Source organism: Stomoxys calcitrans, chromosome 1, assembly GCF_963082655.1.
Source record: "Stomoxys calcitrans chromosome 1, idStoCalc2.1, whole genome shotgun sequence".
NCBI lineage: Eukaryota > Metazoa > Arthropoda > Insecta > Diptera > Muscidae > Stomoxys > Stomoxys calcitrans.
Window position 1 is genome coordinate 133078937 of NC_081552.1, and position 21500 is coordinate 133100436.

Genomic DNA, 21500 nt, shown 5'->3' on the forward strand with positions numbered 1-21500 from the left:
TATTGAAGCTCTATCAAGTTATGGTCCGATTGGGACCATAATCGAATTGAATGTTGGAGACCGTAGTAAAAGATGTGTAAAATGTCAGCCAATTTGAATAAGAATTGCGTCCTTTTGTACAAAATTTAAGCCAAATTGTATAATAATTGGTCCCTCTAGAGGCTCAAGACGTCAAGATCCCAGATCGGTTTATGCGGCAGCTATATCAGGTTATTGACCGATTTCATTCCATACTTAACACAGTTGTTGGAAACCATAACAAAACACCTCATGCGAAATTTCATGCAAATCGGATAAGAAATTGCGACCTCTAGCAGCTCAAAAAAGCAAGGTCCAAGATCGGTATATATGGCAGCTATATATTGGGTTGCCCAAAAAGTAATTGCGGATTTTTCATATAGTCGGCGTTGACAAATTTTTTCACAGCTTGTGACTCTGTAATTGCATTCTTTCTTCTGTCAGTTATCAGCTGTTACTTTTAGCTTGCTTTAGAAAAAAAGTGTAAAAAAAGTATATTTGATTAAAGTTCATTCTAAGTTTTATTAAAAATGCATTTATTTTCTTTTAAAAAATCCGCAATTACTTTTTGGGCAACCCAATAAAATATGAAGCTAGAATACTGAAGCTATTTCGGTTGACCTATCCCTCTAAAACTAAGAGTTTTGCAAAGACAGGCACATTTAAGTCTAGGGTCCATAAATAGCGGTTTATTGCCCGATTTCGCTGAATTCATATTTATCATATAGACTAATCTCCCGTGTTTGGTCTAGGACAGTGAATTGTGTTAGAACCGTCGACGTTGCTGGCGAGTTTGGTCCAGATCTAAATACATTTCGATATACATAAATGCTAAGGTTTCATAAAAGGTGTATTTTTCACCGGACTCGACATAGTGAGGTTTATACGTATATCCGAGGTGGTCGGCCGGGCCGAACTCAATGCGTTTTTACATGTTTAATATGCTCATAAATATCTTACGCAGATGCGAAACACCTATTCTTATATTTTAATAACAATAAGTATATTGACAAATGTATGTACTAAAATATTCAATTTTTTATTTATACATTTTTTTACAAGCATCAGTAAAAGAAAAATAAATGCGTATGAAATGAAAGAAATTAGTTGTCATTGCGATGTGGTTCAACTATTTCTTTAGGCAAGAACTCCTCAAGTTCCGAATCTTCTATTTCACAAAGATGAACTGACCGATTGCTGTTGTTGAGACTTCCTCGGCACAAATACTCCTCTTCAGAGTTGACTGTAATAAAAGAGACAATGAAAAATTATTTATTTATTTATTTGATAAAATCTAAGTATAATGATTAAGGCCATGACTGCAGAGGTCCTAGGCTTGGACAAGATAAGAAAAACGTTTCTTAATAATTACAAACTTATCAAATTATAATACAGAATTTTAAATGGAATGATAAAGGTCGCAAACCTTCAAGAAGTCAATGAGGTATTTTTTGTTTTGTTTATTCAAATTTTGCTAAACTTTTTAAAAATTTGTTTGTAGCAGATATCTGTTTTCCAGCAATCTTATCTTTGGGCAGGAGACTATATGTTGCATATTGGAATTAGTCGGTTTGCACAGAGCACAGCGTAGTAATACATGTCTTGTACCAGTCAAATGTCGGCTCGCAGATATCACTGCGATTCGATTGAAACATTCAATAACTACGACCTGCTAAGTGTAAACCGATTTTCTTAATGGGATCGAAAGCAGAAAAAGAGGTTATGCGGCTCCGTATCTGCAAAAATATTCTCCTTTATAGCGTGGAAGAACCCAAGGACTATGATCTGTTTTCGACTGCTTGACCCTAATAGGATCCTGCAGGCAGAGATCCAGGCGATCAGGGAATGCGTGAGGTGGTGTGGTGTTCACGCAAGGACGTCGAGTGTGAAAATTTTTACGGACAGTAAATTGGCCATCAGGGCCATAACAACCCGAGCGGTAAGATTAACGTCTTGTTTTAGGATGGCACAATCCACATCGTTTGGGTGCCGGGTCATATCGGAGTAAGGGGGAATGAAAGAGAGGCCAGAGGGCTACCGTCAATAAACTTGGTTAACCCTAAGCCTTTCGGGTCGACCTAAAGGGTGATTTTTTTGAGGTTAGGATTTTCATGCATTAGTATTTGACAGATCACGTGGGATTTCAGACATGGTGTCAAAGAGAAAGATGCTCAGTATGCTTTGACATTTCATCTTGAAGAGACTTACTAACGAGCAACGCTTGCAAATCATTGAATTTTATTACCAAAATCAGTGTTCGGTTCGAAATGTGTTCAAATTTTGACAAATTTTTTATTCGATTTCGATGAAGTGAGTTCTGGTAGACCCCTATTCAATTCTGTGAAATGCAGTTCAGGTCGGACTACATTTGGATATAGCTGCCCTTAGACCGACCACCTGATCTCCCGATATAGGGTATTGAGGCCATAAAGATCCATTTATTAACCGAATTCGATGAAATTTGGCACAGTGTGTTCTGTTAGACCCCTACCCATTCCTATCAAATTTGGTACAGATTGGACCATATTTGGATATAGCTGTATTGTGTAATGAGCCTATAAAAGAAACATAGGTTTCTTTTATAGGCTCACTCGCTGTGCTGTGTGTGTGGGATTTTCATCCCATTTCAATGAAATTTGGCACAGCGAGTTCCGGTACCTCTCTAAACCTTTTTGTTGAATATCGTCATATTAAGATATAGCTGCCTTATAGACAGGTCTCCCGAAATAGAGTATTGAGCCCATAAAACGAGCATTTTTCATTCGATTTGGTGAAATTTGAAACAGTGAGTTTTGGCTCCTCTCTAAACCTTTTTTTTTTAATATCGTATCGGGTGGTCGGTCTAAGGGCAGCTATATCCAAATATAGTCCGATCTGAACTGTACTTCGGAGAATTAAATAGGGGTCTACCAGAACTCACTGTGCCAAATTTCATCGAAATCGGATGAAAAATTACCAATTTATTGCCTCGAGACTTTAAGTCTGAAGATCGGTCTATATAGCGGCTATATAAAGGGTGATTTTTTTGAGGTTAGGATTTTCATGCATTAGTGTTTGACAGATCACGTGGGATTTCAGACATGGTGTCAAAGAGAAAGATGCTCAGTATGCTTTGACATTTCATCATGAATAGACTTACTAACGAGCAACGCTTGCAAATCATCGAATTTTATTACCAAAATCAGTGTTCGGTTCGAAATGTGTTCATTCACCGTAACGTTGCGTCCAACAGCATCTTTGAAAAAATACGGTCCAATGATTCCACCAGCGTACAAACCACACCAAACAGTGCATTTTTCGGGATGCATGGGCAGTTCTTGAACGGCTTCTGGTTGCTCTTCACTCCAAATGCGGCAATTTTGCTTATTTACGTAGCCATTCAACCAGAAATGAGCCTCATCGCTGAACAAAATTTGTCAAAATTTGAACACATTTCGAACCGAACACTGACTTTGGTAATAAAATTCAATGATTTGCAAGCGTTGCTCGTTATTTATATTGCAGCATTTCCTATGTCATTGCCCAGCGGCAATCGCGGCTAACAGGCACCTACACAATACCAGACATGAACCAACTTAGGGGAGTGGTATGGAAAACAATTAAGGATTTTGTAAGTAGCACGGAATTCCTAACTTAGATTTTCTTTTACGAGGTTACTTTTTAGTGTTTAGAGCGTACAACGAACCGATTACTGTAGGTGTATGTCCATAGTGGAATGGACGGGTTAATTTCCGAAACCCTCTTTTCAACCTAACCTAATCTTTCGTGGGAGCCCTGAGTGGAGCGGACTTTTTGTTATTTCGCTCCACAGGAAGCGAAATAATACCTACGATAGTGTGCTTTTGACGAAGACACCCGGTTCGAGTCAAAAGGACAAGGTCGAACCTATTTTTTTCCCATGCCTATAATTTGCCTAGGCCTTCAGCGTTCGCTGGTAAGCGAATACGCTCTTTAAGAGAATTGAATAATAGAAGGCGCATTGCTCTCAGATTTATTGAGAGGCTTGGTATGAATGATCCTAAGACTCTCACTGTTTGGGAGAGAGACTCCCTAAATTGGGTTCGGAGATTTGCTGCGCATGTCGCTGGGGACAGCTTGGTGGTGGTAGTTGTCGATAAGGGAGAGTAACAGGGCTGCATGCCTAAGAACAATTGGAGTGTGGTAGTCAATGGACTGTCATCTGTCTACTCCGAAGTCCTTGCAGAATTGACTGTATATCAGCCTGTATTGACTGGAGGAGGTTTGTGACGATGCAGGCTTGTATCGGGGCCGACGCACACTTATTGCTTTGGGGATCTGGCTCGAACAACGGCACACGAATGTATATCAAGGATTCCCTCAGATACAGAATCTATACTTGGGAGACTAAGGGAATGTTATTCCAATCTTTCAACCACAGACTGGAATATTGGTAGATTGGATGAGGCTGATGATGACCGGAGACATGCCCGACTAGCTCTGTATGGGTGGGTCATCCGGTAGGATTGAGCCAGCGGGGAAGGACGGACCTGGAAAGCTACTTCCACATCGACAGCTAGTGAAGCATCTATGGAGGAATTGTCCACACCGCAAGTGTACAGTTACATGACAAGATCGAACGAATCTTGTGAGGATGAACTCCTGGCGGACTCAGTGGACGAGGCTAATGCAACAGTGGTAATGCCGCTTCGGCGGCACTTAAAGTTCTTCTGATGCCAGGAGGATTTGAGGTGCTTCTTATCCAGAAACCATCGGCATATGGAGAAATGGTTTGTGAACAAGTACTTCTGGATTTATACTACTCAAGGGTACGGGGAATGGGAGACACAGAGCCTGTAATCTTGCAAAGAGTAGTCTAAATGTTTTTCTTGTTCCGTTGATAAGCTGGTTAAAACCGCTTTTGCAGGAAAAAATACCTTAATTTTTGGGGAAGTTTTATATATCAACGAAAGGGGTGAGCTGCTTATCGAATATATTATAAGTTGCAATCTAGCGATTTATAATAAAGGGAATAAAACTCCTTTATTACCAGAAACAGGCAAGAGGTACTAGATACTACCTTTGTATCGAAAGATATAAGCGGAAGGATATACGTCTGAGAAGTGTTGGATGAACACAGCTTCTTTGATCGTCATTACATTATTTTCAGCCTTGGAGAAAACACTGCAGGAGTGGTCCCTCAGCTAAACAGTAAAAAGGTGGATTGGGATAAATTTCTGCACACATTTTACAGGACTATCCCTTCTAGGCCAGGAAAGGAAATGGAAACTTCGGAGAACATAATAGCTATGAGCATCACGAAGGCTCTAAATAACTCGCTTGTGTCCGCAAGTTCGAGTGGCAAGCCAAGTGGTAAACAGCGACCGCCATGTTGGACCCCGGAACTGGTTGGTCTAAGTAAGGGCTACAGAAAACTCATCAACAGGATTCGTTGGAGGTTATTGGGAAAATCTAGCTGAGTTCAAAATCCTATTGGCATTAAAAAGTATCCACTTAGCACGCCGTATATAACTATGGAATGGAGGGATACAAAGGTTATTTTCGTTCCCAAAACAAAAAACAAAGCATAACACACGAAGGCGAAAAATTTTCGTCTTATTAGTTTGTCATCCTTTATGCTGAAAACTCTAGAGAGCCTTATAGAAACATATTTTGGGGGAGAGATCCCTGTAGTCAAATTCTTTATGTTTTAACAAAAATCGTAGTTAAAAGCAATAAGTGAAAAATTACAAATTTGGAAATCAGTAGCAACTTTTAACGATAATCGACATCATTAAAATCAGTTGTTATCGCTAACGATAGGAAAATCGTCAACTAAACGACGGACAATTATTTGCAATTTACTTTAACAACGAGAAATAAGAATGATTCGATTTCTCTTTGTGCTTTTTATTTTTTTTTTTTTCTTGGGTAGAGTCGCTAGAAGGATATTTGTCAATGAGGAAAGAGAATAGCATAAGCGATGTTGCAAACGATTTTTTTGACGACAAATTTAACTTTACGATTTTCGTTATAAGTGATATATTTGCGGTACCGGAGGTCGCATGTCTCGACAACAGCATGAATATATTGTAGTAATGACAAGTCCACTGGAACAGCCCTTTCCGACCTAGCCACCGAAATAGAGGATTCTCTCCCTGTCAAGGAATATACAATGACATTGTAGTTGCTTTCAATAAAGTAAAACCAACGACAATCATGAAGGAGCTGGAAAGAAAGGCAACTCTTGTCCTGTATACCTGCAAGAAAGACATTGGTAAAAGTGAGGGGTTTCAACCGTGTGTTATGCATTGGGTAGGTTGTCAGACCTATAATCTTATATATAAAAATCAATTTGTGTTTGTTTGTTTGTGTGTTCCTTATAGACTCAGAAACAGCTTAACCGATTTTTTTGAAATGTTTACAGATGGTGCATAATGATCCCGTGGTGAAAATAGTGTACTACATTTTTGATATCTGAAGGGGGGCGGACCCTCCCCCTTACCATAATTTTCAAAAACGCCAGATCTCGGAGATGGGTGGTACGATTTAAGCGAAATTTTGTGTGCTCTCATATAGTACCCTAAAAATAAAAATTTGGTTTCCAAATTTCGGATGGGGTACCCATATTTAGACCAATCACGACAATATGGGACTTAAATGAAAGGTATTTAGGATAAGAAAGCGTATTTGATATCCAATTGTCGGACCAAGTGTTTCGGGGACCACCCCAACCCCAAAACACCCCTAAATCAGTCATATTTACCGACCATGGCAATATGGGACTCAAATGAAAGGTATTTGCGAGTAGAATAAAATCTAATAGCCAAATGTGGACTTATTTACTGACCATGGGAATATGGGGCTTAACTAAAAGGTATTTGAGTGTAGAATACGAATCTGATATTCAAATATGGGACTAAGTGTTTGGGGGCCGCCTCTCCCCAAAAACATCCCCAAAGGGGACAAATGTACGACCATAGCAATATGGGGCTCAAATGAAATGTCTTTGATGGTAAGACCACCCAAATAGGAAGTGTTTGCTGACTATTGCAATATGAGGTTCAAATAAGAGGATTTTTAGAGTAGAACACGAATCCGATATATATTTTCAAGGCTAACTCACTGAGTGGCCGCCCATCCCCCAAAACACCTCCCAAGACGGTCATGTTTGCCGACCATGGAAATATGGGACTCAAATGAAAGGTATTTGGGAGTAGACCATGTATCTGATATCAGCATTAGGAACCAACTGTCTAGGTGACGTCCCACCACCATAAAAACCCACAAAATAGGACGTATTTGCTTACCAAGACAATTTGGGTCTTAAAGAGAGTGGAATTAAACATTTATAGTTTTTAGGGCCAATACCCCAAACCGGACATATTTGCAATAAGGAGTTTAAATGAGATTAGAAAACAAATTTGATATCCAATTTTGAGGCCAATGGCAAAATGGGGTTCAAAAAAATGATATATAGATATATGAGATATAAGCACGTTGCTGATATATTTTCTGGGCTTAGTGTTTGGGGGACCATCAATCTCCAAAACACCCCTAAATAAGGCATATTTACCGACAATGCCAACGTAGAGTTTAAATGAAAGGTAGTGGGGGGTAGAGCAAGAATTGATACCCACTTTCGGGACCAATTTTCTGGTGGTCTACCCCTTTCCCAAAATACCCCACAAATAATAAGAATTTGATATTCAAATGTAGGACCATGTATTTAGGGCATCAACCCTTTCCCAAAATACCCCCAAAGGGTAAAAATTTGTCGACCATGCCAATATGTGGCTCAAATGAAGGGTATTTGAGATTAGAAAACGAATTTGATAACCAATTTTGGGGCCATATGTTTGGGGGACGTCTCATCGTGTAAACTCATCTTAAACCAATGGCAATATGGGGTTTAAATAAATGGTATTTGAGAGAAGAGCACGATGCAGATAATTTTTCAGGGCCAAATGTCTGGGGGACCACCTCAACTCCGAGAGCACCCCTAAATCAAACATCATGAGAATATCGGGCTGAAATAAAGTATTTTAAGAATGGAGTACAACTTACATCCAAACTTAAATTCGTAGACCAAAAAAGATCATATGGGATTCAGATAAAGGCACTTATTGTTAAAATGTTAGTCAAGCGATATACTATTTTCGTGGCATGGTATTTCATTAAAAGCTTTTTTATTGTCGAAAACATATATTCAAAGGAAATATATAGGGGTGGAAATATTTGGGGTGTGCTCTGAAGAAATTGGATTAACCAGTCAAAGTTCTTCAGAGTACACCCCAAAGCACACCTGGCCGAAAAGATTACCCGACCACTGTAGTATGTATCCTTGGAATTAAAGAAGAATGCCTAAGATTTAATGTCATAACAAAAATTGGCATAAATATCTTATCAGACAGCCAGGCAGTCAGTAAGTTCAAAATCCACCTGTTTCGATTTGCCGGGCTACTGAGGTATCCCAGTAGAGAAGTTGAGCTAGCGGGACTAGGAACTACCTTACACATTCCAGGGGAACTCTTAGCGACATGTTAGCTAACAGCCGTTTTCCCAAACTGGTTGTAAATGAGATCGTGGCTATCAAATTACTAACAAATAAAAATGTGATAACTTCGGCCGGGGCGAATATTGAGAACCCACGACCATGGATTGTACTAAACATTTATACAAAAGAACTAAGTTGAAGGGCACATGTGTACTTTTCGTAAATAGTTTCCGACTGTACTTTATATAGTCGCAGATCCATATTTCGAGTTATAACAAACGGAACGACAAGACCCCATCCTACGGTGGTGGGTATAAAAGCAACTTTTAAAATATGAAAAATTGTTGCAACATTCACAAAAATATAAAATGTTAGACTGGTTGTTTGTTTCTCATCAAAAAACAAAAAAAAAAAATATTTGCAAAACCAACAAAAACTACCCGATGTGCCATAATTTTAGAGCCGCTAAATCAACCATTTCGCCCACAGTGGGTCTCCTCAAAAATACATTTGCTAGAATTTTTATGAAATTTATTTCTTAAGGTAAATTGAAATGAGATTTTCTCCATGGACAAAATTTTATTGAAAAGTTCTGTAAAGACAAAACATGGTCAGGGCCCTGGCCCACTCAAAATTAAATATTTTAGAAACATAATTAAAACAAAAGTGTTTTTTAAATGGCAATGAAATTTTTCCAAAAGTCAAAATATCAATGAAATTTGTATTGTCTACGCCGATCCGGCCTACTAGTATATTTTTCTAAAGGGAACTTTTCAATGAAATGTTCTTTAAAGACAAATTTGAATGAAATATTTCTAAAGACTAGATTTCAAAGAAATTGTTTTAGAAGCAAAATTTTCGAAAAGCAAAATTTTTTCTTTGCGCTCTCTTTTTTGGCCTAGAAATCTTTTTGGAATTCTATGCATGATATTTGTCCGATTTAACAACATCACACATTTGCCAAACTATTTATAAGTTTTTTGCCATTCTCTTTGAATAGAAGCATGTAGCTAAATGGTCTATATATACTTCCTAGTTTTTAGAGCGCAAAACAAGCCGATTACTGGCTTAGGTGTATGTCCATGTGGGCATGGCGCGGATTAATATCTGCACCGCCTTTTCAACCTAACCTAATCTAACCTACTTTCAGAAAGTATGTAAGCAGGAGGTCAGTATAGCCTTCGGTATCATAACAGGACACATGGGACTACGAGCTCACTCGGTGCGGCAAGTGATAGCATGTGTAGGGTTTGTGGCGATACCATATATGAACCAACTTATGGGCGTCGTATGGAAAACAAGTAGGGATTTTGTAAGTAGCACGAAATTAATGACTTGGAATTTATTTTTCGAGGTTACTTTTTAGTATTTATAGTGCACAACAAGCCGGTTACTTTTATTATCCGCATCATCTTTCCAACCGGACAAATATCCTGCATGGAGTCACAAAACAAAATGTAAAAAAAATATTTAAGACAAAATTTTAATAAATTTTTACGTACACACAAAATTTCAACAAAACGAGGTACTCTATTATGATTTATTTATTTACTCGAGCTGATGGCATCTGGATAAATCGTAAAAATTATATATGCAAATGAATGTAAATTTTGCCCATGAACATTCCACAAAGGAACAGGGGCAAACTTGTGATGTGATTGACCGCGCACGTTGGTCTATAGATGTAGCAAATCAATGTCATTCAAGTACACAGAAGGAATATAGACTTGAATTTGACCGATTAAACATGGCATTGACTTATAAAAAACTTGCCAAAAAAGGTGTTATTGCTTTAATTATTTTTGATATTAAAATCCGATTTTATACCCTCCACCATAGGATGGGGGTATACTAATTTCTTCATTCTGTGTGTAACATCTCGAAATGTGCGTCTAAGACCCCATAAAGTATATACATTCTTGATCGTCGTCACATTTTAAGTCGACTAGCCATGTCTGTCCGTCTGTCCGTCCATCCGTCTGTCTGTCGAAAGCACGCTAACTTTCGAAGGAGTATTGTAAATGGGTCACATCGGACGATGTTTTGATATAGCTGCCTTACAAAACGATCTTGGGTCTCGACTTCTTGAGCCTCCAGAGGGCGCAATTCTTGCCCGATTTGACTGAAATTTCGCACATAGTGTTTTGAGATCACTTCCAACCACTGTGCTAATATGGTATGATTCAAATCGGTCTATAACCTGATATAGAGGGCGCAATTCTCGTCCGATTTGACTGATTTTGCACATAGTGTTTTTAAATCACATCCAACAACTATGCGAAGTATGGTCCTAATCGGTCCATAACTATATAAACTGAACTTGGGTCTTGACATCCTAAGCCTCTGGAGAGCGCAATTCTCATCCGATTTGGCACAACGGCTTTTGTACAACGGCTCCTCCCATGGCCTTCAACATACGTGTGCAACATGGTCAGAATCGATCTATATCGATCGACCATGGTGAAGGGTATATAAAATTCAGCCCGGCCGAACTTAGCACGCTCTTACTTGTTTTGTATTATGGCAAGTGATTGGTAAAGCAGACATTCGTTTAACATTTTTTTTTTAATTGCAGGAATTAAATTTCTATTTAATGATACAAATGTTACGTCTACACATACATATGTAGTGGGTAGACAAAAAATATCAAGTAAAGTTGAAAGTGTGGTTTTTATTTATCCCTCAATAAAATAAAATTATTTATTAAATAATAATTTTTAAGTAAAAACAATATATTGCACATGGATGAAGGTAGACTAGGTATTTAATATTATTATTATTATTTTATTTTAATATGACGCTGATGACGGAAGATAGCAAATGCAGCATTCCTTCATGTGGATCTGGATTTCGTGGCTTTGTGCGCAAAATGCTTAGATTCGTATTTATTATGATTCACTTTAATCTTCTTAAATATAACAAGTAAAAGTGTGCTAAGTTCGGCCGGGCCGAATCTTATATACCCTCCACCATGGATCGCATTTGTCGAGTTCTTTTCCCGGCATCTCTTCTTAGACAAAAAAGGAGATAAGAAAAGATTTGCTCTGCTATTAGAGCGATATCAAGATATGGTCCGGTTCGGACTAAAAATTAAATTATATGTTGGAGACCTGTGTAAAATTTCAGCCAATTCGAATAAGAATTGCGCCCATTGGGGGCTCAAGAAGTAAAATAGAGAGAACGATTTATATGGGAGCTGTATCGGGCAATAGACCGATTCAGACCATAATAAACACGTATGTTGATGATCATGAGAGGATCCGTCGTACAAAATTTCAGGCATATCGGATAATAATTGCGACCTCTAGGGATCAAGAAGTCAAGATCAAAGATCGGTTTATATGGCAGCTATATCAGGATATGGACCGATTTGAACGTTATTTGACACAGTTGTTGAAAGTAAGAATAGGAAATAGGAATTGGGCCCTCTAGAAGCTCAAGAAGTCAAATCCCCAGATCTGTTTATATGACAGCTATATCAGGTTATGGACCGATTTGAACCATTTTTGGCACATTTGTTGGATGTCATAACGAAATACTTCGTGCAAAAATTCATTCAAATCGGATAAGAATTGTGTCCTCTAGAGGCTCAAGAAGTCAAGACCCAAGATCGGTTTATATGGCAGCTATATCAGGTTATAGACCGATTTGAACCATACGTGGCACAGTTGTTGGACATCATAACAGAACACGTCGTGCAAAATTCCATTCCAATCGGATAAGAATTGCGCCCTCTAGAGGCTCAAGAAGTCAAGACCGAAGATCGGTTTATATGGAAGGTATATCAGGTTATATACCGATTTGAACCATACTTGGCACAATTGTTGGATATCATAACAAAACACGTCGTGCAAAATTTCATTCCAATCGGATAAGAATTGCGTACTCTAAAGGCTCAAGAAGTGAAGACCCAAGATCGGTTTATATAGCAGCTATATCAAAACATGGACCGATATGGCCCATTTCCAATACCAACCGACCTACACTAAGAAGAAGTATTTGTGAAAAATTTGAAGCGGCTAGCTTTACTCCTTCGGAAGTTAGCGTGCTTTCGAGAGACAGACGGACGGACGGACGGACATGGCTAGATCGACATAAAATGTCGCGACGATCAAGAATATATATACTTTATGGGGTCTCAGACGAATATTTCGAGTAGTTACAAACAGAATGACGAAATTAGTATACCCCCCATCTTATGGTGGAGGGTATAAAAATCAATTTGTGTATGTTTGTTTGTGCGTTCCTTACCAACCCCCAAATAGGACGTATTTGCTCACCAAGACAATTTGGGTCTTAAAGGGAGTGGAAATATATAGTTTTAAGGGCCAATACCCCAAACCGGACATATTTGCTGACTTTTGCAATAAGGAGTTTAAATGAGATTAGAAAATAAATTTCATATCCAATTTTGAGGCCAATGGCAAAATGGGGTTCAAATAAATGATATATAGATGTATATATATATATATATTTTCTGGGCTTAGTGTTTAGGCATAAATAAATAAATAAATAAGGCATATTTACCGACCATGTCAATATAGAGCTTAAATGAAAGCTATTGAGGGGAAGGGCAAGAATTGATACCCACTTTCGGGACCAATTTTTTACTGACCATCTCAATATGGGACTCAAATAAAGGTATTTGGGAGTAGAATACGAATTTACTATCCAAATGTACGACCATGTATTTAGGTCATCAACCCTTTCCCAAAACATTCCCCAAAGTCTAAAAATTTTTCGACCATGCCAATATGTGGCTCAAATGAAGGGTATTTGAGATAAGAAAACGAATTTGATAACCAATTTTGGGGCCATGTGTTTGGGGGACACCTCATCGTGAAACTCCCCTTAAACCAATGGCAATATGGGGTTTAAATAAATGGTATTTGAGAGAAGAGCACGATGTTGATATTTTTTCAGGGCCAAGTGTCTGGGGAACCACCTCACCCCCGAAAACATCCCTAAATCCGACATCATGAGTACACCATACATTCAAACTTAAATTCGTAGACCAATAAAGATCATATGGGATTCAGATAAAGGCACTTAAGTTGTTAAACTATTAGACAAGCGATATACTATTTGCGTAGCATGGTATTTCACTAAAAGCTCTTTAATTGTCGAAAATAAATATTCAAAGGAAAAGTTTTCTCCATGTAAAGTAAAAAAAAGGCGCAGTGGAGCGGGCCCGGTTCAGCTAGTATGTGTATAAAATACTTTGTTCATTATACTTTTTACAGACGGCATCCACGACAATGAAGGAAAGACATATGTTTTTTTTTTTTATTATAAATTAAATAATAAATATTTTAAATCACTATATTACATCGTCGTCGTCTTCTGCATCCTCGTCGTCGGACTATATGACCCCCCGACCTCTCCCGTACAGCAATATACGCAACGGCAGCATCCCAGCCCAAATATTCCCAGGCCAGTGCCGGGAAATGTGTCGTTTTTCAACTAAACTGCTCCGGTCTCCTTGGCAAGATCGATGAGATTGTGGATTTCATGAGTCGGAAAGATATATTGGTCACAGCGATCCAGGAGACAAAGCTGACCAACATCTGGCCACAATCGTCTGGTTCTAGGGGACTTTAATGCGCATCACACGTCATGGCATTCTCCCCTAGGTAACGACCAGCCTGGCATTGCTTTTGCAGAGCAGATTAAAGCTCCACGTTTTGCACGGTGAATGAGGATTCCCCCACTAGGATTACGAGGAGGTGCAGCAGCTCGCCAAGCTTTTCATTGCATCCCCAGACCTCCTGAGTGACGTACCCTGGCAAGCCGTCATCTCTTTGGGGTCAGACCACCTCCCGTATAATTCTCACCATCGACCGACCACCCGACTTCATAACCTCTGAGCGCCGGACGTTTATCAATCAGAAAAAGGCCGATTGGGCTGGCTTCAGAGAGTATACCAACCGCCGCTTCACTGAACTGCCACCCCCTAGGATGTGCCACTGACCGAGAGCATAATTTTTTTCGTTTTTTCTGTATATTCAGCCATATATTTAGCAACCACTTAGCTAACGCAATGTACGCAGTTACGGACAGACCGTAAAGTTCATGCTGAACCCACAGGAGTGGAATTATACGAAGAATTTTCATGTGCAGACACCGTATGAGATAGCGATGAACTTGCAGTAACAAAGCTGGACACAATAAGCAGAATAGATAAGCCACCTTGAACAACACAAAGTTTACTAGTTTACAACACTCGAACTAAGAAGAATTCGTTGAATATCAAAAAGTGAATAAATGGAATTAAAATTTCCACAGAGTGTGTTAAACGGACTAAAAAGTTCATAATTAAGTTTACAAAAAATTTGAGTGAAATGGAAAAAATAAAGAAATTTAAAAACAAAATGTATGCAGGGAAGGAATGTATTAAAAACTGTGAAAGCTATTTACTTATTAAGACAAATTGAGAAGCTTCATTTTAAAAGTAAACACCTTGCTGATGATATGGATTTCATGTGGAAGAGTATTTCAAAGACATATAGAGTTAATATAAAACTGCCACTCCCATATCAGACAACGTCGTTCAGTAGAAATTAACTTATTTTTATGAATTATAAGTCACGAATGCTAACTGGAGGGAACCCGTCTGCTACGCAGACGATGTTATAATACTTCTAAGTAGTAAGGATCCGAACGAGCTATGCAGAAGGGCCGAAAGGGTCTTGCATATGGCTTATGGCATATGACTGGACTAGACCCAGAGGTATCAATGTTAACCCAGAGAAGACTGAAATATGACTGTTCACGTGGAAAACGAAGATGGGCCAATTTAACGCACCACGTTTCCTCAATAAGACGATTTCGATATCTGACAAGGTCAAATACTTAGGTGCGATCTTGGACAGGAAACAGAATTGGAAGCGTCACATTCAGGAGCGTACTGACAAGGCTCACAGATGTTGGGCACTATGTAGACGGGCCGTAGGCTCGAAGATTAGATTAGACTAATACATACTTACGCCTCAATAGTTTGGTGGACTGCTATAGAGAAAAAGTGCAAAATAAGGACCATACCACAGGTTCAGAGAACATGTTGTTTTGGCATAGGCGGAGCGATGAGGACCACGCCCACTAGGGCACTGGAGACTATTCTAAATATCCGACCCATTGACATACAAATTAAGTGTGAGGCAGCCACTGCGGCTATGAGACTTAAGGCGGTGGGAGAATGGATTGAGGATGGGAGCAGCTCATTCCATCGCGATATAATCGAGGCAACGATAGGAAACTTGGTCGGAAAGGAAGAGGTTTCCGATCGGATACCTGAGATGAACCTTGAAGTCGAGTGCGAGGCACTGCTGCCATCGGCACAGTTTTGGATTGACGGAACCCTAGCATTGCCATTTGGAAGATCATGTTACACGGATAGATCGAAGCTAGGGGACAGAGTGGGCCTGGGGGTTTAAATTGAGAACCCAGGGACTGAGGTCTGTTTTAGACTGCCTGACCATAATACGGTCCTGCAGGTGAAGATCCGGGAGATCACGGAATGCGCGAAGTGGTGTGGTGCTAACGCGAGGACGTCGAGTGTGAACATCTTTACCGATAGTAAAATTGCCATAAGGGCAATAACAACCAGGACGGTAAGGTCACGAACAGTGTTGCAGTGTCAGAAGGAGATTAACGCCTTCCCTGAGGATTGCAAAATCCGCATCGTTTGGGTGCCGGGCCATAACGGAGTAAGGTGAAATGAAAGGGCAGACGATTTGGCAGTGAAGGCCAGAGGACTGCCGTCAATAAACTTGATTAACCCGAAGCCTTTCGGGTCGACGCAGACCGAGTTGAGGGAGTGGGCGACGAATGCGTATGCAACATTGTGGAACAGCGAAATGGTCGGTAGGACAGCGAAAATCCTATGGGGGGATCCAGATCGTGAAAAGACGAGGCTATTACTGAAGGGAAGCAAGAAGGAGGTAAGTATAGCTATTTGTATCATATCGGGACACATAGGACTACGAGCTCACTTATGTAAAATCGGTGCGGCAAGTGATAGCATGTGTAGGGGATGCGGGGAAGATGATGAGACGTTGGAGCATTTCCTTTGTCATTGCCCGGCTTTCGCGTCCAACAGATACTGGTACTCAGGTGGAGACACAATATCAGACATGAAACAACTTAGGGGAGTGGTATTAAAACCAATTAAGGATTTTGTAAGTAGCCCGGTATTCCCAATCTAAAATTTTCTTTTTAGAGGTTACTTTATAGTTTTTAGAGCGCGCAACAAGCCGATTACTGGCTTAAGTGTATGTCCATAGTGGCATGCGGCGGATTAATATCTGCACCCTCTTTTCAACCTAACTTAACCTAATAGGTCATTTAGACTTCTGGGGATTTTAAAGTATTACATTTGCCGTATCCCACTTATACACTCGGGAAAGATTTTCGTTGAATTTTGTTATGCATTCGCTAACCTTATGAACGGAACCACTTATATATATATTTGCACGTCGCCTGCATACATCATTAGCGAATAACGAAAACAATAACGGTCCGTTTATCGAACCTTGTGGAACTCCCTTGGGCACTGGCGAGGGCCTAGATCTCGTGTCGCCTAAACAAACGGATAGGTAACGGTAGCTGAGATATGATGTTATAACGCTGGTCGATGCATAAGAGAAGTTAAAAAAATTCCGTAATTTCATGCAAAGATTTAAATGATCAACAAAATGATCAAATGATACATGATCGGCTCGAAATCCTACTTGTCTATCACTCAACGAGAACTCACTGTGAAGATATGCAAACATGTCTATGTAGAATTTTTTCGAATTTTTTTGAGATTTATGGCAGAATTGAAATGGGATGAAGATCGTGAATTGGTATAATTGTAGCGTGTTTCCATTTGGTGCGATATATACTTGAGGTCAGAATAGAATTGAAGAGCTGTGTTACAAGTGAAAAACTATTTAGTACTTCATCAGGTGTAACACTTCTGAACTCAAATCCCCTATCAATGTCTTCCCCATGTCCATTATCATATCCATAAAAGGAATTATCAATTTGCATATTTGGTGGGTTGACAAAAGTCTCGTTCAATTCATCTACATTGCGTGTAACAGACCTCAATTGTCCAATTCCAATATGTTTTATAACTTTCCATTTACTTTTCGAGTCTATCACAGAACTAAATCTGTTGGAGTAGTATTCAGTTTTCACAGCATTCCTCATTAAGCTCCAGAGTCTTCCATCTGCAGTACGCCTGATCTCTGTTATTTAAAAGTGTTCTAATTGTAGGAATAAATCAAGACTTGGTGCTTATTCCTCAAAAATCTTACTTTACAACCAAATTTGTAATGATGCATAATTTCTAGTGCGAAACGTAGGGACATTGAAACACAATTCTGTAATAAAATAATAATAATACGTGTAGGAAGATCAATTAATTTGAGAGATCAATATATCGTGGTAAATCACCTAAGACCTCTAAGCGCAAAGATTAAGAACTGTTTCTGAATCGATTCAATTCTATAACAGGGGGACCAAACAGTCGATCCATATTTCAATACAGGTCTAACTTATGAAGTGTTGTTGTAGCAGTTTGTTGTGTTCTAACTTTCGTCTGCTTGATTCTGTTGAGTGTCCAGATCCAGGAACTCTGCGGCTAAGATTGGGTGCGTCCAGAGGGATCTGGGTCTGAGTCGAGTAGGTCTGGTTTGGCAGTTAAACAGGTGACGTGTGGTACCTAGCCACAATCGGGATATACACGTCTGCATCAATCCTTGCTCTACCTGAACGTTATTGACCCAGAACTCAATGGGAGGCGGTCGTTATCTAAGGACAACATTCACCCGGTAGCTATTTACTGCATCTGCTACCGTGTCTGCATGAATGTTGTCTAGACCCGCTTGATCTTAAGGATCTCTCTTGTAGCGCTGAACCTCACGCTCGACATCATGTATGGATGGTATATGCGATTACAGCCCAAAAGTTATTGCTTAGACAGCACGTATATCTTCGCATTGGTAAGATCTTTGTCACCTGATAGAGGTGGTCCACATGGGAACTGAGGAGACAGCCCGTCGCAGTTCGAAGGGCGGCATTCTGACAGATCTGAATATTATTCCACTGCGTGTCACAGTGCTGACGAGACCACACTTGCGCTGCATAACTTACTACAGACCGGCCAATTGCTGTGTACGTGGTCAACAAGGTTTCTTTGTATGCACCCAAGTGCTGCCGGAAAGTGACTTTAGGGCCTTATTTATAATTTTGACTTTATCGCAAATTGGTGTGGCATGTGGGGAGAATGTGTAAGAGCTGTCAAATGTGACGCCAAGTATTTTGGGACACCTGATGGTCGGAATCATTTCTCCATCGACCATCACAGTCAGCTCGGCATTCACTTAACGCGTATTTGTAGTGAACTATGTGGCTGATGATTTGGTGGCAGATATCTTCAGATTTCTTGCAGTGAAATATGGGGCAAATTCGTTAAGGTAGACGTTCAACCTTTCGCCGGTGTCAACAATGGATTGGGGGCCTGTTGTCATGATCGTACAATCGTCCGCATATGACACGATTTCTATGCCGTCTGGAGGGCAGGTTGAGGACAGTTGTAAAGTTCGCAACTCCAGGTAAATCCAGATTTTTCAGCATCATTGTAGAGATTCCGTCGGGGCCCAACACCTTGGAAGATTTGGCGCCACCGATAACATTTGTAACTTCGCCCACGGTAAATTTTGATGGCTGTCTCTCGGCTCGGAGACCATGGATACGGCTCTCCTCCTTGCCTTGTCATTCTCGGGATGCACAATAAATTAATGGTTGAACAACCTGGCGCATCTCTTCGGATCAGTCACGGTTACGTCACCAAAAGTGACTGAGGTCCTGTCATCCCGTCTACCGGGGTTCGAGAGTGACCTAACAGTAGACCACAGCTTCCCTAACCCGGTGCCTTAGTTACGTTGCTCCACAAATTTCGCCTATGTTCGTTGACTATCCTGTTTATTTCCAACTCTGGGTATTCGACCGGCTGGTATAAAGCGAGCACCTGCTGCGTTAATGATGTCTCGGAAATTCCTCTCGGCAACTAGCACAACCGAGGGAGTGTCAGTTCACTGAAGCCACGATTGGCCAAAATCAATCTGCACTGCCAAAGCCATGCCACGCTGGTCGTTAGCTAGGGGAGAATGCCATGAAATTTGATGCGCGTTACAGTCCCCTACAACCAGACGATTATAACCAGATAGTTACCCACTTATGTCTGGGTTTTAAGCTTGGGACGCAGCTACTAACCAGTGGTATGTACACGTTGTATAGCTCTATCTCGGCAGTACCGGACCTGACTGCTATCCCCATGCACTCCATGTAGGGGTCACTAGCGCCAAGCGTAGGCGACGAGGACGCAGAAGGCGACGACGACGACGCAATGTACCCATTCCATGCACCAGTTACACCTTACAAACACCGACCGATGATGGAGGCGGTTCTGGCAAACCGAACAGAACCAGGGTCCGGGATTCTTTTCAATTCCGGCACGGACCAGAAGCGCGCCGAGAAGACACTCCGGAATGTGCCTCTCCCATGACGAAAAAAGGACAGAGGCGGCATCCCTCGTCGATTAAGGATTCCATCGGGTCAATCCGGTGCGTACAACTGGCTGCATGGGATTGCCTTATGAAGTGTGAAGCCTTTTTGCCAAATACTGATCAAGAAGTTTCTTAGGCCACCTTTTTATAAAACCCAATAAACCTCTAGCCTTATTCTCAACTTCGCCAATTTGAAAACCGAAATCAAGCCTACAAGCCCGTAGAACACCTAAATCATTAAATTTTACTACGTTTTCCAATTAACAATCTCCAACTTTATGCGAAGACACTACATTTTCTGATATTAAGGCTCATGCCGTTGACAAAACACCAATCAATCAATCTATTTAGGTCATTCTGCCGGAGTTAAGATTAATTAATACAATCGGGTGATAAGAATAGCTTCACAGCATCAGCATTAAGTAAAATATTAGATGACGATATAAAAGAAAGAAGATCATTTAAGTATAAATAAAACAGAACAGGACCAAGATGACTGCCTTAGGGACACCAGATTTCACCCGGAGTTTGTTAGATAAGACGCCATTAAAGAGAACTTTCAGCGTTCTGCCACAAAACAAGGAGTTAACCCAGTTTATCAACTTTGGGAGAAATCCTAGCGCGTTAAGCTTATATAAGAGAAGAGTTCGATTCACAGTATCAAATAATTTACTGAAGTCAGTGTAAATCATCAGATTGAAGCCTATTCGAAAATGGCTTAAATACTTTACTTTTAATTGGCTATGAAAGAACATTTGTTCCCCTAGCCGAACGTAGAATAGCGTCTCAATCTTCAGCGCTCCTTCTGAAATCTCCGACACCAAGTTTCGAGGTGTCTCCCACCACTTGATCTTTCCATTGGACTCTTGGTTGTCCCGGTTCGCGTGTACCACCGTGATCGCCTTGAAAATAGGTTTTTGCTGGGTTTCTTCATCAATTCTGACAACTCGACCTACCCAACGGAGCCGTTGTATTTTGATACGTGCAACTATAATATTGTTGTCATACAGCTCGTGGTTTATACGACGCCTATATTCTCCGAGTTAAATACATGACCAACAAATTCCAATAAGTTGGTTACCGAAGAACTATCCTTCACCAATCCATGTTGGGAGGCAGAAGTAATATTTCCCAGGGAAGGCACAAGTTTCGTAATCAAAGAGTTTGGGGATTACACTTAACTTAGCAATTAACCTATAATTATATATATTTTATTACCAAAATCAGTGTTCGGTTCGAAATGTGTTCATTCACCGTAACGTTGCGTCCAACAGCATCTTTGAAAAAATACGGTCCAATGATTCCACCAGCGTACAAACCACACCAAACAGTGCATTTTTCGGGATGCATGGGCAGTTCTTGAACGGCTTCTGGTTGCTCTTCACTCCAAATGCGGCAATTTTGCTTATTTACGTAGTCATTCAACCAGAAATGAGCCTCATCGCTGAACAAAATTTGTCAAAATTTGAACA

The 21500-nt window shown here is 40.2% G+C and overlaps 1 protein-coding gene across 1 annotated transcript in view; it reads right to left on the reverse strand.

The window, feature by feature from the left end:
* Window positions 1-1034: 1034 nt before the first annotated feature.
* LOC106089744 (fat-like cadherin-related tumor suppressor homolog) overlaps window positions 1035-21500 on the reverse strand; it is a 737514-nt gene continuing 717048 nt past the window's right edge. Inside the window, exon 24 of the mRNA XM_059363292.1 lies at window positions 1035-1261. Within this exon, the coding sequence (XP_059219275.1) occupies window positions 1122-1261 (140 nt within the window). The 3' untranslated portion in view covers window positions 1035-1121. The remainder of the gene's footprint in view (window positions 1262-21500) is intronic.